Source organism: Macaca thibetana, chromosome 1 (assembly GCF_024542745.1).
Source record: "Macaca thibetana thibetana isolate TM-01 chromosome 1, ASM2454274v1, whole genome shotgun sequence".
NCBI classification, from domain to species: domain Eukaryota; kingdom Metazoa; phylum Chordata; class Mammalia; order Primates; family Cercopithecidae; genus Macaca; species Macaca thibetana.
The window spans coordinates 34,268,130-34,283,755 of NC_065578.1; the positions used below are offsets into that span (position 1 = coordinate 34,268,130).

The following is a 15,626-nucleotide window of genomic DNA, read 5'->3' on the forward strand; positions in this document are numbered from 1 at the left end:
AAGCAAGAGTCTATGATAGAGGATGACTTAAGAAAGTTAAAAGAAATCAGTTTGATATTTGCAAGATACTACCCCCATTATAGTCTAGTTTTTTTTTTTTTTTTTTGAGATAAGTCAGAACACTGAATTTGAAGGTGAAATATCTCATTTAAAAAGTTGATATATAACTTTTTTTTTTTTTAAAGATAATGGCTGGGCATGGTGGCTCATGCCTGTGATCCCAGCACTTTGGAAGGTCTAGGTGGGTGGATCACGAGGTCAGGAGATCGAGACCATCCTGGCTAACATGATGAAACCCCATCTCTACTAAAAATACAAAAAAATAGCTGAGTGTGGTGGTGGGCGCCTGTAGTCCCAGCTACTCAGGAGGCCGAGGCAGGAGAATGGCGTGAACCCAGGAGGCAGAGCTTGCAGTGAGCTAAGATCATGCCACTGCACTCTAGCCCCTGCAGTCTAGCCTGGATGACAGAGCGAGACTCCATCTCAAAAAAAAAAAAAAAAAAAAAAAAAAAGATAATAATACTCATATGGTATTAGGAACCAACAGTGTTCTAGGAGATTTAGAGATGTTAACTAATTTAATTCTCTTGGTGCCCCATTTTACAGACAAGGAAATTGAGGCACAGGACAACTGCCTTGACCAAGATCATATAGCTATACACAGTACAAATCAAATGCATTTCTGCAGAGCAGATTTGGTCACAAGGCCACCATGAAATGTCTAGTTTACGATATTTCAAATAAGTCAGAAAGAACAAGCCTTTGAATTCTGACTTGGCCTCAGTGCTGAATGATCTTGGACTAGTCACTTAAGCTCTGTGAACCCTTCTATAAAATTATGATTAACTTTTCAGTGCTCACTAAATGGTTTTCTCTTGTCTCATTCCTCCATATGGATGATTGCCCTGAACATTCATGTTATGCTTCTACATTATTTGAAATATACAAATCCCACCTATTATTCAAGACCTAACACATTGCTAATACCTCCAGAAACAGTCGGCGCAGGACAGAGCCCTGGGGATCAAGATGTCTGTTTCAGTCTTGATACTGCTACTAATCCTGTGTGTGATCTCAAGCAAATCATATCTTCTCTAAGCCTCAGAGGCTCCACCTTGAAAATGTGGAGTTAGACTAAACTAATAAGTTTAAACTGTGATCTGAGAAAGTCAACATTTCTCTAATTATGGGAGGGGGCATGAAAGGAGAGAGAGTGCAAGGGTGAGGCTGGGTGGACAGACTAGTGGGTTCCCCACTTACACTCCCAACTTAGCAGCTCCACATTTTAAACCATCAGATTTTATTAGAAGGGAGTATTCCACTGCCAACAAAACAGGTGGAAACCACTAGAAGTTTTATGTAGCCACATTCCCTGGAATTATCTTTTTGTGGCTCCTCTTTTCTTTCTTGTCCTGGACATGGAACTAAAGGAGACATGTTTTCAAAATTCTGGCTGAAATGAACGTATTTCTTTGTCCTTCTTTCTTCTCTCCTACCCAGGAGTGAAATTAAAGACAGTGCTAAAGGCATAAGCAAGGCCAGTATGGAAACTTCCAGCAATTTCACCAATAGTTTTCAGCAAAATATTACAGATTAGAAAACGTCCGTTTCAGAAGAGCTACCAAGTGATAAATAAAAAAGAAGTTACATCTCATTATCATGTGACTTCAGGAGCTACTTATTCCCACTTGAATATGTCTTGTCATGGGAAATGGCCTTCAGGAGGCAACTTCTTTCTAATTCTTACTATATGTCTCCCCACTGTCCCTGAGTTATCATTATAAGCTTCATTTTTTTTCTCCACCCAAAGCTTGTGGGAACTAGAATGAACAGAAGAGGAATGAAGCCCTCTCTTCAGCCATTTTCAGCTTAGGAACAAGATAGTTCCTATCTTGTTCCCAGTTTTGGAACAAGATAGACCCAAATCTACTTCCTGGTTTCCTGCTTAGAAATAAGATGCTTAGGCCGGGCGCGGTGGCTCAAGCCTGTAATCCCAGCACTTTGGGAGGCCGAGACGGGCGGATCACGAGGTCAGGAGATCGAAACCATCCTGGCTAACACGGTGAAACCCCGTCTCTATTAAGAAATACAAAAAACTAGCCGGGCGAGGTGGCGGGCGCCTGTAGTCCCAGCTACTCGGGAGGCTGAGGCCGGAGAATGGCGTGAACCCGGGAGGCGGAGCTTGCAGTGAGCTGAGATCCGGCCACTGCACTCCAGCCTGGGCGACAGAGCGAGACTCCGTCTCAAAAAAAAAAAAAAAAAAAAAAAAAAAAAAAAAAAAAGAAATAAGATGCTTATCCTTTACGGCAGATTGTCAAGCTCCTTCAGTAGAGGTGAATGAGGACACACATCATCTGCAAATCATTACATCTTCACAGGAGAATTATGATATTCTCCAAATACCATGAAACTTCAATTTTTAATCTTCTAGGGATACCAGATTAAACGAAATTTATCTCTTGCTGAAGACAGCCTGGAGGACTGAGACTGAAATCTTGATTCCAGCTCCACACCAGCCATTAGTTACATTGGGACGAATTACTTCCCATGATCAGGTTGCAACTTTATCATTGGGAGCACTTCCCATGATCAGGCTGCAACTTTATCATTGGGAGTAAATGGTTCCCTAAGATCCTTCTCCATTTTGATGTTCTAAGGAGAAATTACTATTGAACAAATTATTTGCAGTTGTTGGTTCAGTCTTCAAAATCACCAAAAGCTTTGATTTTAAGGTGAGGTAATAAGAGTTGGCTCTTGATATTCTATGCCTTGTACTTCAGAACAGGCGGTCGAAAGGGAGGAAAGTTGGTTTTCCTTGAGATGACTATCTTGTTCCCTCATTGGTTTGGGATTCTTCATGTTCAGAGGTCCACCGAGAACTTCAGCTCACCATGACTTTCCCTTTTCAATGGTACCACTGCAGTCAGGTGCAAGATGGTGACGTGGACCCCTCACTGACATTACACCCAATTCTCCAGATTGTCTTTCCACTAACTTCTTTCATTCTTCCTTCATCACTGCGTCATGGTCCCTTTAAGGGAGCAGCCATAGTTGAGTGGTGGGAGCAGCTGCTGGCAGCAAAGAGACTTGCAGGATTTGGCCTACCCAAGGCCACTTACCGCGCACGCTCAGGACCGGGGGCTTGGTGGGAAAGGAAGGAGGGACTTAGGGTGCGCCTGCGCATCAGGGGCGCGCGCAAGGGGCTGATTTGGTGATCCCTTTAAGAAACCGCAGGCGGAGGAATTTCTCTGAGAGAAAATAATCCTACTCACGGGGCCCTTTGGAGGCCATTAACCCCCCGAGTCCCGGCCCCCCCAAGTCCCCGGGCAGGCCCTCCCGCCCACGCGCGGACCCGTGGGATCTCAGAAGCTGCGGCCCGGCGCGCGGCATCCGCCCCCTCCCCACTCTCGGCGCAAGGCCCGGCCGGGTCCAGGGAAGCTGCCGCGAGGCGGCCGTGCCTGCAGTGTGGGCGGGGGCCGGGGGCCCGAGAGGTACCGCCGCCACCGCGCGGGGAGCCGCAGCGGTTCCGAGCGGGGCCCAACATGGCGGAGAGAGAGGTGGAGTCCGGCCCCCGAAAGAGGGTAGGTGAGGTGAGGCTGAACTCGGGCGGCGGGGGGCGGGGCGCGGCCCGGGGCCGGGAATGGGCCATACTCAGGTTCGTGTAGGGGTCGCCGAGGCCCAGTTGGAGCAAGGTTGCGGGCAGGTCTGAGGCAGCCTGGGGTCCGGAGCGCGCTGGCGAGCGGTCCCTCGGCAGGTGGGACAAAGATTTGCTGCTGGGTGCGGGGGGGAAGGGAGGGGGCCGTTGTTTGCCTTCCTCCCCCCACCTTCCCCAGCACTGGGGTGGGATATCTGGGCCCGGGGAGGGGAGGTGTCAGATTCGTAAGTGCATCTTTAGTCCATGAGAGTGTGGAAGTTTAACTGGGGAGAGGTCAGGTGGGGGTGGTGGTGGCGGGAATAAGTCGTGGAGGGGTCTCAGGAGAAATAACCGGAGGGTTCTTCAGTAACACCATCGCGAATTCATTTTCCTGCCTCCTTTCCCCTCCCCCCATAGCCGTTATGTAGACCAAAGTAGGGGTGGGGGTCTTACCTGTGAAGAAGTGGGATCGTTGGCATGTCCTGATTTAGGAGAAAGATTTTGGCTACTATGAATGTCATGTTCTAACCTAGCCTCTTACTCGCAATTAGAGTAATACGTGGAAGAGTATGACAAGTTTTGTCATAACAGGGATGTACCCAATCAACCTGCAGAGGTGAAGCCAATTCTACATAGGAGTTGTTTGAATACCTTTTAAAGTTTGTCTGGAAACTTTTCTTATTTAATTTTCAGTGGTTTTTTTCAGATGGCGAACAATACTGTACTATCGATTGAGCAATATCCCTCACTTTTCTTTTACTTCCTCCCCGCTTAGCATAAGAAGTAAGTTTCCTTTTAGAAGTCTTCCTTTTGGGAATGGTTTCAGAAACGATCAATTAGCAAAAGGGCAAAAAATTACTACTTTATGAAGAATGGCCTTTCAGCTTAGTGTAAAATTAATCTCATAATGATGCTATAGCTGAAGCTTTTTGTGCTTACTATGTGCCTGGCACTGAGCTAAGAGCTTTATGTGAAGAATTTAACTTCATAGTAACTCCATGTAGAACCTATTTGGAGATGAGGAAATTTAGGTGTTGAGGGCTTAAGTAATTTACTTAGATCACACAACTAGGTGCAAGGTTGAGCTAGGATTTGAATCCAGGTTTGTCCCAACTGTAGTGCCTGTGTGGGATGCCACAGAGGAGTTTAATCTATGTTTCTCTTTTTAAAAGCTTCAATTGTAAATGACCAAAGAAGTAGCAAGTATTATTTTTTCCAACAATTTATTAGGAAAATATTTTGAACTATCCGGCAGAATTATAAAACTTACAGGGAGCAGCCATGCACCCAACCGCCTAGATCGTACGGTTAACAATGCATTCTGGACAGGCGCGGCGGCTCACGCCTGTAATCCCAGCACTTTGGGAGGCTGAGGCGGGCGGATCACTTGAGGCCAGGATTTCGAGACCAGCCTGGCCAACATGGTGAAACCCCATCTCTACTAAAAATACAAAAAACCCGGCGTGGTGGCGGGTGCCTGTAAATCCCAGCTATTCGGGAGGCTGAGGCAGGGGAATTGCTTGAACCCGGGAGGCGGTGGTAGCAGTGAGCCGAGATCGGGCTACTGCACTCTAGCCTAGGTGACAGAGTGAGACACTGTCTCAAACCCCCCCTCCCCAAAAGAATTACATTCCACTTGTTTTATCATGTATTTACTCCTCTATCCCTCTTTTTGTTCATCAGTCATGTTATTTTAATGCATTTTATTGTAGTGTTTTGAACAATAAATGTTTACCGTTGATAAGTTTACAAAATGTTGGATTCACCTAATGCAATAATTAGTCATAGAGCAAGGTAAGCTGTATGATGGTATGTCCAAATAATTTTGTAAGTATAAATGTTGGTTATGGAATGCATGGGTTTTGAAATTTTAAAAATTTCAAGTTGTGTTCAGTTTTGAACTGGATCCTTACTGTGCTTGGATGAAGGCATATGGCAAATAGTCCACCAATGAAAATATATAGGGTAAATTACTTCAGATATGTAATGTTAATTCAGGGAGATTTCTGCATCCAGTTGCTGGGAATGTTGTCATTCACCTTCGGTACTAAGATGTTGTAGGATATTCTAGAAAACATCTGTGCACTTTGACAACAAATTCAGCTGGATTTTAAATATTTTCTATCTCTTGTAGTACACTTTAAAGATGTTACTGGTCTTGTGAATCTTCTGCTAAAGGAATGCTGGAAAAGAAAAAAAGATTCCACACTGGTAGCAGTAAAAACTTTATTATTATTATTATTTTTGAGACGGAGTCTTGCTCTGTCACCCAGGCTGGAGTGCAGTGGCGCAATCTCGGCTCATTGCAACCTCCACCTCATGGGTTCAATTAATTCTGCTTCAGCCTCCCGCATAACTGGGATTACAGGCACGCACCACCATGCCTGGCTAATTTTTGTATTTTTAGTAGAGATGGGATTTCGCCATGTTGGCCAGACTGGTCTCGAACTCCTGACCTCGGGTAATCAGCCCACCTCAGCTTCCCAAAGTGCTGGGATTACAGGTATGAGCTACTGGGCCCGGGCCAAAACTTAATTTTATTTTTAACAACCTATAACATATGCAGCACTTGTATAGGTTTCCACCATTATTTTGCCAGTTTCATCACGGAGGAATGTTACATTCATTAATTTTTGGAATTAATGGGATTAATTCCAAAGGTTCCAAATTAATTCCAGAGGTTGAGGTGGGAGCATTGCTTGAGCCCAGGAGTTGGAGGTTGCAGTGAGCTATGATATTGCTGCTGCACTCCGGCCTGGGTGACAGAGGGAAACCACCTCTCTAGAAAAAGTAAAAATAATACATAAATAATATTTTTTGATCCGTAATTCATTTTGTTTTTGATATTTCATTAGAATGTTCAGTATGATTGTCTTAAATAGTATAAGCACTTTTTTCCACTTTTTTTTGGTGTGTGCCAAATTACACATGGATTCCGTATGTATACTCCAAGCTGATTAGTGGGGACTATGCAGTACCATGTCTTTGGAAATTGACTGCCTTTAGGGAGTTGAAACAAACTATCCACATAGAGTGAGATAGTAACTTTAGGCTATTCAATCAGAAATTGTATCGATGACATGGTATTGTACTTAATAATGCTTACTGCTTTTGACCTTTGTAATCATGTCACAGAAAAGTTGCTAAGCACCTGTGCTATTTCATAAGCTGTATGCTAGGCATTGTGCTCTGTTACTTAGGGTCATTTAGGATAATATATGCTGGCTCTCCTGATAAATTGTAAACTCCTTTAACATAGTATCTATTTCATTCATCATATCATATCTGTTACTTAGGGTCATTTAGGATGATATATGCTGGCTCTCCTGATAAATTGTAAACTCCTTTAACATAGTATCTGTTTCATTACTTTTTGCTTCTCAACATCTTGTGACTTTTACACAATAGGAACTCAAAAGAGTGCTGATTTATTTTTGTAAGAAAAGCTTACCTATTACAGCAGAGGCTCTGTGGGTTGAGTACCAAGTTCTCTGCTTTGTAATTTTGAGGGACTCTGTAAATCTTTCATACCATCCTTTACTCCCCAAAGTTCTCTCCCATGGATCTAGATTTAGGGATCTTCTGATTGTTCTGGATTATGGTTAGATGGGCAGGTGACTGCATTTTTGTTGTTGTTGTTTTCGAGACAGAGTCTCGCTCTGTCACCCAGGCTGGAGTGCAGTGGCGCTATCTCAGCTCAGTGCAAGCTTCGCCTCCTGGGTTCACGCCATTCTCCCGCCTCAGCCTCCCGAGTAGCTGGGACTACAGGCGCCTGCCATGACGCCCAGCTAATTTTTTGTTTTTGTATTTTTAGTAGAGATGGGGTTTCACCGTATTAGCCAGGATGGTCTCGATCTCCTGACCTCGTGATCTGCCCACCTCGGCCTCCCAAAGTGCTGGGATTACAGGCGTGAGCCACCACACCCGACTGGTGATTGCATTTTAAGACTATCGGGTTAACAACCTTAAATTCTAGGTAGGCCTGCCTGATGTCTTGTTTTTATATTTGTGGGCAGTTGGAACAATTGTATTCAGAATATGCTAGAATGCTAGTCTCTTCAATTTGTGAACACGGGGGAGCTGAGTATGTAGGTGGATCAGCACTATATTCATCTACCATCTCTGGTATAGAGAGAATTAAGTTCATATCCTAGTGCCTATACATGAAGGCGTTATAACAAGCATCACACCCACACAAATACACACACACACACACACACACTTTAAAGTTGGCATATTATTTAATTTTTTTAGATGATAAAATTTTTGTTTTCTCAAATAGCTTTTAAGACTCAGGTAGGGCCGGGCGCGGTGGCTCAAGCCTGTAATCCCAGCACTTTGGGAGGCCAAGACGGGCGGATCATGAGGTCAGGAGATCGAGACCATCCTGGCTAACACGGTGAAACCCTGTCTCTACTAAAAATACAAAAAACTAGCTGGGCGAGGTGGCAGCGCCTGTAGTCCCAGCTACTCGGGAGGCTGAGGCAGGAGAATGGCGTAAACCCAGGAGGCGGAGCTTGCAGTGAGCTGAGATCTGGCCACTGCACTCCAGCTCGGGCGACAGAGCCAGACTCCGTCTCAAAAAAAAAAAAAAAGACTCAGGTAGGCTTATTATAAATGATTGAGTTATTTATGCATGGCTACTATAATAACAAGTATGTTATGAAGTATGAGGTCTAACTAAATCTGGCAGCCATATTTTGTTGTAAAATCCTTGTCTTTTCAAAGTTTACTTACAAAATAATAACTTTTATAAATGTGAATATTACCTGGTCTAGTAAGTTGTATTCATTTTCATACTTAAAATTCTCTGTATATTAAGTTTGAGATGTATATATCTGGTATGGTTTAAAAAGAGAGAAAGCATATGTATAAGTAGTATGCTTCCATTTTTTCTGAAAAACAAAACAAAATGACCTTTCTTCCCTCCCCACATTTGTGTCTATATATGTTTGTGTATGTATGAACTTAGAGAAAATTGGGGAGGACCCAGGTCAGGATATTACCATTGATTACCTTCAGTGGGTAGGGAGGAGAAAGGAAAGAGAGTTTAAGGGTGAAAATTTCACAAAGTGGAAAAAGTGTTCATGGTATAATGCTAAGTGAAAATGTAGACTATAAAATGTTATCTATTAACATAATATACATGTGTGAAAATTGAACATGCATATAGACAGTAGAAAATATGAACAAATGAAAGCATTGACTTCATGATGTGATGGGATATGGAGAAGTTTTGTTTTGAATTTCTGTTATTTTAATATTTTATAATAAAATAATTGCAAAAGATTGATCCCTCTTAATTCCTTAATGAACTTTTTCTCTTTTCTGTCTTTTTGCTAAATGTATTACTTAAAAACATGGCGGTACATATCATTAAAATATTTGCGGTTTATATGTATGCAATGTAAATAATTTGCTTTGAGAAAGTATTGACTTTTTTTTTTTTTTTTTGAGGCAGAGTCTTGCCCTGTTGCCCAGGCTGGAGTATAGTGGCGCGATCTCGGCTCACTGCAAGCTCTGCCTCCCGGGTTCGCGCCATTCTCCTGCCTCAGCCTCCTGAGTATCTGGGACTACAGGCGCCCGCCACCACGCCCGGCTAATTTTTTGTATTTTTAGTAGAGATGAGGTTTCACCGTGTTAGCCAAAGATGGTCTCGATCTCCTGACCTCATGATCCGCCCATCTCGGCCTCCCAAAGTGCAGGGATTACAGGCTTGAGCCACCAAGCCCGGCCTTGACTCTGTTTAGAGACCATTTGAAGAGGCCATTCAAATACAGTGATTCTGCGGTGTTTTCACACTGCTTCCCATCTTGTAACACACGGAGGCATCTGTAAATAATGCTACTTGTGGCTGGGTACGGTGGTTCATGCTTGTAATCCTAGCACTTTGGGAGGCCAGGGCAGGAGGGTGGCATGAGGCCAGGAGTTTGAGACCATCGTGGGCAACATAGCAAGACCCCATCTCTACAATAAATTAAAACAATTACCCCAGGTTTAGTAGCATGTGCTTGCAGTCTTAGCTACTCACGAGGCTGAGGTGGGAGGATTGCTTGAGCCTAGGAGTTCGAGGTTGCACTGAACTATGATTGTGCCACTGCACTCCAGCCTGGGTGACGGAGCAAGAGAGACACTGTCTTTTTTTTTTTTTTTTTTTTTTTTTTTTAAAAAAAAGGAGAGGCCATTCTAATATTGAGAATGATTCTGAGTTGTTTTCACATACTGCTTCTTCCCATCTTGTAATAAGCAGAGACATCTGTGAATAATGATAATACTTGATATTTATAAACCCTTAAGTGCCGGTCATTTTTCTAAGTATTTTACATGTGATATATTTTTCCACTACAATTATTGTCCCATTTTATAAGTTAGGAAACTAAAGCACAGAGAGATTTGCTGGAGATATGATGGCTAAATCAGGATCAATTATTATTTAAACTGGTCTTATTTGATCATATAGGTTAGAACTTTTGTTTATCCAGAAATATTATGGTTAGTTTTTATATTCTCATTTGTAAAATAAAGCACATAATTCTTTATCTGGAATGTATGGACGTTAGAATAATTTGAATTACACTCAAACAAAGTTGATGTAAATTACTTCTCAGGAATCATTGTTAGCTTGTTCCCAAAGAAATACATTTTTGTTTGAGATCATCTTAAAATACGTATTCACAGCTCACATTTATTTTTTAGAAAATATACACTAAATATTTTGAAGCTGTGATTTACTTTAAAGATTATATTTGTACTTTTATTGACAATGGAAAGATTTTCTTTTTTCTTTTCTTTGGTTTTTTTTTTTTTTTTTTTTTTTTTTTTTTTTGAGACAGAGTCTTGCTCTGTCGCCCAGACTGGAATGCAGTGGCGTGATCTTAGCTCACTGCAACCTCCATCTCCTGGTTTCAAGCAATTCTCCTGCCTCAGTCTCCCGAGTAGCTAGGATTACAGACATGCGCCACCACGCCTGGCTAATTTTTGTATTTTCAGTAGAGATAGGGTTTCACCATGTTGGTCAGGCTGGTCTTGAACTCCTGACCTCATGATCCGCCCGCCTCAGCCTCCCAAAGTGCTGGGATTACAGGCGTGAGCCACTACGCCTTGCCAGAAAGGTTTTGTTACTAAAGAATGTGTAAGTAGATAAATATAAAATTGCAGTTTCTATGGATACTTAAGAAGTATTTTTGAATTCTGTATTAGGAGAACAGCCACTATTTAAAGAAGAGTGATATTTCCCTTAAAAATTCTGATTATTTTACTATGAGCTAACTGTATGTAGTTACTTTAGCAAAGCAGAAAGGCAGGTATTGTATAAATGTATTGTAATCAACCTAACAAAATTGCTGATACTTGATCATTTGACTTAAAAAAAAGACACTTTTATGTGGCTTAGCCATTAGTAAGAGCATGGGTTTTTCAAAGTCAGTTTATGTTATAATCTCTGGAATTTAGCAAATTTGGGGTAGCAACAGTTCTTATCCAATCTTGTCATACCTATACCCCCTTTCTTAGGAAATATTTATATTGTTATTTTAATTTCATTCATGTCATCTTTCTGGCTTCCTAGAAGTTTTAGCTAGCTGCCTTTGACAAAAGATAGTCCTTTTTTTTGTTTTGTTTTGGTCTATCCAGCATGTAGAACCCAGTACCATCAGTTCTTTGAGGTCAAGAATCGTATGTGTTTTTCTTTCTTTATGCTTCCCAGTATGTCTTACAAATGTAAGTATTTTAATACTGACATGCATATTACACATTTATAAGCAAAAAATTAATTTACCATTCCTGTCTCATCTAACTACTCATTTCTGTCCCTCCCTCTCTCCCTCCTTCCCTCCCTTCCTCCTTTCTTTCTTCCCTCCTTTCCTTTCCTTCCTCCTTCCTTCTTTTCTTTAGTTGAAATAATTTCAAAGAAATAACACACATCACATCATTTAATCTACAGATACTTCCATGTGTATTTTTTTTTTTTTTGGAGACGGAGTCTGGCTCTGTCGCCCAGGCTGGAGTGCAGTGGCCAGATCTCAGCTCACTGCGAGCTCTGCCTCCCAGGTTTACGCCATTCTCCTGCCTCAGCTTCCTGAGTAGCCGGGACTACAGGCACCCGCCCCCGTGCCTGGCTAGTTTTTTGTATTTTTTAGTAGAGACGGGGTTTCACCGTGTTAGCCAGGATGGTCTCGATCTTCTGACCTTGTGATCCGCCCGTCTCGGCCTCCCAAAGTGCAGGGATTACAGGCTTGAGCCACCGCGCCCGGCCCTTCCATGTGTTTTTAACAAGCACAACCACAATACTGTTATACCTAACAAAAGAGTTCCTTAATCTAGTCTGTGTTCAGACTTTTCTTATTCTTTAAGTGTCTTTTTACACTTGATTTGTTTAAATCACCCAACTAAGAGTTACACATTTCATTTGGTTTATATGTTTCTTAAGTTTTTCTTAACCTTAATCATCCCCCTGCCCTTTTTTTTTCATTTTCAAATGGAGTTTTGCTTTTGTTGCCCAGGCTGGAGTCCAGTGGCGCGATCTCGGCTCACTGCAACCTCCATCTCCTGGGTTCAAGCGATTTTCTTGCTTCAGCCTCCCGAGTAGCTGGGATTATAGGCATGCACCACCAGACTTGGCTTATTTTGTATTTTTATTAGGGACAGGGTTTCACCATGTTGGCCAGTCTGGTCTCGAACTCCTGACTTCAAGTGATCCACCCACCTCCACCTCACAAAGTGCTTGGATTACAGGCATGAGCCACTACACCCAGCCAATAATCCCCTTTTTTAACTCATACCCGCTGTGCTCCTTTCCCATGCTATTTACTTGTTGAAAAAACTAGTTTATTGTTCCAGGAGAATTTTCCACATTTTGGATTTGGCTGATTGAATCCTTGTTATGGTATTTAACATGTTCCTCTACCCCTCATATTTCCCACAAATTAGTAGTTAAATACAGAGCAGTAGTTCTGAACTTTGGCTGAAGCTTTAGAATTATCTGGAGAGCTTTTAGTTATCTTGATCCCTGGGCCGGATAAATTAACGAGAGCCCATGCGGTAAAATGTCATCTCAATATTTAAAAAAATTTACCAAGTGATTTCCATCTGTAGCCAAGATTGAGAGCCCTAGTTGGTAGAGCTTCATGAGTTTAGGTTCAGTTTCTTTGGCGAGAAATGCTTATAAAGAGTGATTATATAATTTATTTGCAATCAGACAATTTCGAGAATGAAAAGGGGTGCTATTAATGATTATACAGAAGGAATAGTTTAAACTGGAATTGTTCTAGACAAATTAGAATGTATAGTCACCCCATTAGATGGGGCTGTGAATTCTTGTTGGATCATTCTAGGAGGTGACATAAGTGGTGGTCTTACTTTTAGTGATACTAAATGGATCATTTGGTTTAGGTTCTGTCAGTGGGATCCGAATGTAATTTATTTTTAACTTTTCACTTAATGGATTTATCAGCCAATGATAATTGTTGCCTGTATCCATTATTTCATTAGAAGAGTGATTTTTTTTTGGTCATTTCTTTTGTATTTATTAACTGGAATTCTTTCATAAAGAATTTCCTCGTCAATTATTTGGTTGCCTTGTAATATGGTTTGTAAAGAAAAAGCAGGATAAATGCTTATTTTTTCCCCTTTATCAATAATTTTCAGAAAAATGAAATTGATGCCCACCCTCACAACTCCCAAAGGTGAGGTTTGGGAGGGAATATCATTATGAACCCATGAGTTTTAATATATGTGATACATTCTGATTTATCATAGTCATTTTGATGTTCAATTTATTGTATCTTTGATGATTGGTGGTCTCTTAAATTAGTTTCCTAAGGCTGCCAAAAAAATTACTACATACTTGGTAGCTTAAAACATCAGAAATTATCTCACAGTTTTAGAGGCTAGAAGTCCAAAATCAAGGTTCTAGGGAAGAATCTTTGCTCGTCTCTTCCATTTTCTTTTTTTTTGAGATGGAGTCTTGCTCTGTCTCCCAGGCTGGAGTGCAGTGGCGTGATCTCGGCTTACTGCAAGCTCCACCTCTCCGGTTCACACCATTCTCCTGCCTCAGCCTCCCAAGTAGCTGGGACTACAGGCGCCCGCCACCACGCCCGGCTAATTTTTTGTAATTTTAGTAGATACAGGGTTCCACTGTGTTAGCCAGGATGGAATCTCTTCCATTTTCTTGTGGCTTGGTTGGTATTCCTTGACTTGTGGCGGCAAAACTCCTGTCTTTGCCTTCATCTTTCCATGGTCGTCTTTCTATGTCTTCTTTTCTGTCTCTTAGGGTCTACCTTATTCCTGGGTGTTCTCATCTCAAGATCCTTACCATAATTACCTCTCCAAAGATCTAGTCTGCTCACATACAGTGGTTCTGGGTGGACATAAGTTTTGGGAGCCACAGTTTAATCCACTACAGTTTTTTTTGACCCCTAAAACTTCATTTACATCCCATATGTAAAATAAATTCACCTCATCCCAACATCCTCAAAAGTCTTGACCTATTACAGCATGAACTCTTGTTTTTTTTTTAGACGGAATTTCGCTCTCTCGCCCAGGCTGGAGTGCAGTGGTGGAATCTCGGCTCACTGCAACCTCCGCATCCTGGGTTTAAGCCATTTTCCTGCCTCAGTCTCCCAGGTAGCTGGGACTACAGGTGCGTGCCCCCATGCATGGCTAATTTTTTGTATTTTTAGTAGAGACGAGGTTTCACCATGTTAGCTAGGACGGTCTCCATCTCCTGACCTCGTGATCTGCCCGCCCCGGCCTCCCAAAGTGCTGGGATTACAGGTGTGAGCCACCACGCCTGGCTACAGCATGAACTCTTAAGTCCAAAATCTCCAAATATTATAACCTCAAAAAGTTTCAAATCTCATTGTCTAAATCATCTAAGTTAGGTAAGAGTATGGACCTGGCATGATTCATCTGGGACAAAATTCTCCATCTGTCACCTGTGAAACTAGAAAACAAGGTATCTGCTTCCAAAATACAGTGATGAGAGGATGAGACAGTTGTAAGATAGACATTCCCATTCAAAAGGAAGAAAATGGAAAGAATAAAGGATCTTTGGTTTCAAGCAAGTTCAAAACTCAGCAGGACAAATTTCTCTAGGTTTCAGGGCCTGAAAATAATCATCTGTGGCTTGATCCTCTGCCCTCTGGGCCCATGGAGACTCTGCAACTGTTGTGGGCCTGTTTCTTCTCCACCCCCACCCTCCACTATGCTGCTTGCCTTCAGTCATTTTTACTTTTCCCCAAAGGGGTGCACGTGTTTGCAATTGAGTAGCTGTATTAGCCCATTTCTTGCCTATAAAATCCCAGAAGTTAGACACTTTAAAAAATTTTGTCCCATCTCTGTTCCTTTCAGTACAGGCTTATAGCATTTTTGTTGGTATGATATTCTTTAAAACCTTGTCAGTCTCCTTACATATCAAGGGGATCCATATCATTAGACAAGAGGATTCTTCACAGCTCCTTACTGATAACTCCATCTCCATTCCTCGTTTCTATTGAGATGATTGATTGGATTCATGAGTCACACTGCTAATATCTTCAGCATATGGTTGTCCAGCCATGTGGCCTGCTCTCTAGAACACACTTTTCTAAACAGTGAATTTCCTAATTTCTGCCTCCTTTGTATTCTGAATAATCTGAGAACCTCCCAATTAATCGTTGTTTCCTTTTGCTTAAAGTTCCTTCTTCAATTTATCTCTTTCCTCTTGTATTTTACTATAAATACCAAGGAGGAACCAAGCTGTACCTTCAACACTTTGCTTGGAAATTTCCTAGGCTAAATATTCAGGTTCATGCCTTCCAGATTCTCCTTTCTATCCAACAGTAGAACATAATTCAGCCACTTTATAACATAGATCACCTTTCTTCCAGTTCCCAGTCACATATTCTTTATTTACTTTTGAGACAGCAACAGAAGCATCCTTAACCAAAATATTGATAAGAACCAAAGTGTTCATGATTCTGTGTATGTATTCTCTAAGACTACAGAAACTTTC

General features: G+C 41.8%; 1 protein-coding gene across 6 annotated transcripts in view; it reads left to right on the forward strand.

Annotated features, from left to right (window-relative positions):
• The first annotated feature begins 3,172 nt into the window (after positions 1-3,172).
• ZMYM4 (zinc finger MYM-type containing 4) overlaps positions 3,173-15,626 on the forward strand; it is a 159,175-nt gene continuing 146,721 nt past the window's right edge. Inside the window, exon 1 of one of the 6 annotated variants that reach the window (XM_050797473.1) lies at positions 3,173-3,590. In XM_050797473.1, the coding sequence (XP_050653430.1) occupies positions 3,543-3,590 (48 nt within the window). In that variant the 5' untranslated portion in view covers positions 3,173-3,542. The remainder of the gene's footprint in view (positions 3,591-15,626) is intronic. The other 5 variants (XM_050797491.1, XM_050797528.1, XM_050797510.1 and 2 more) reach the window with 5 other exon arrangements.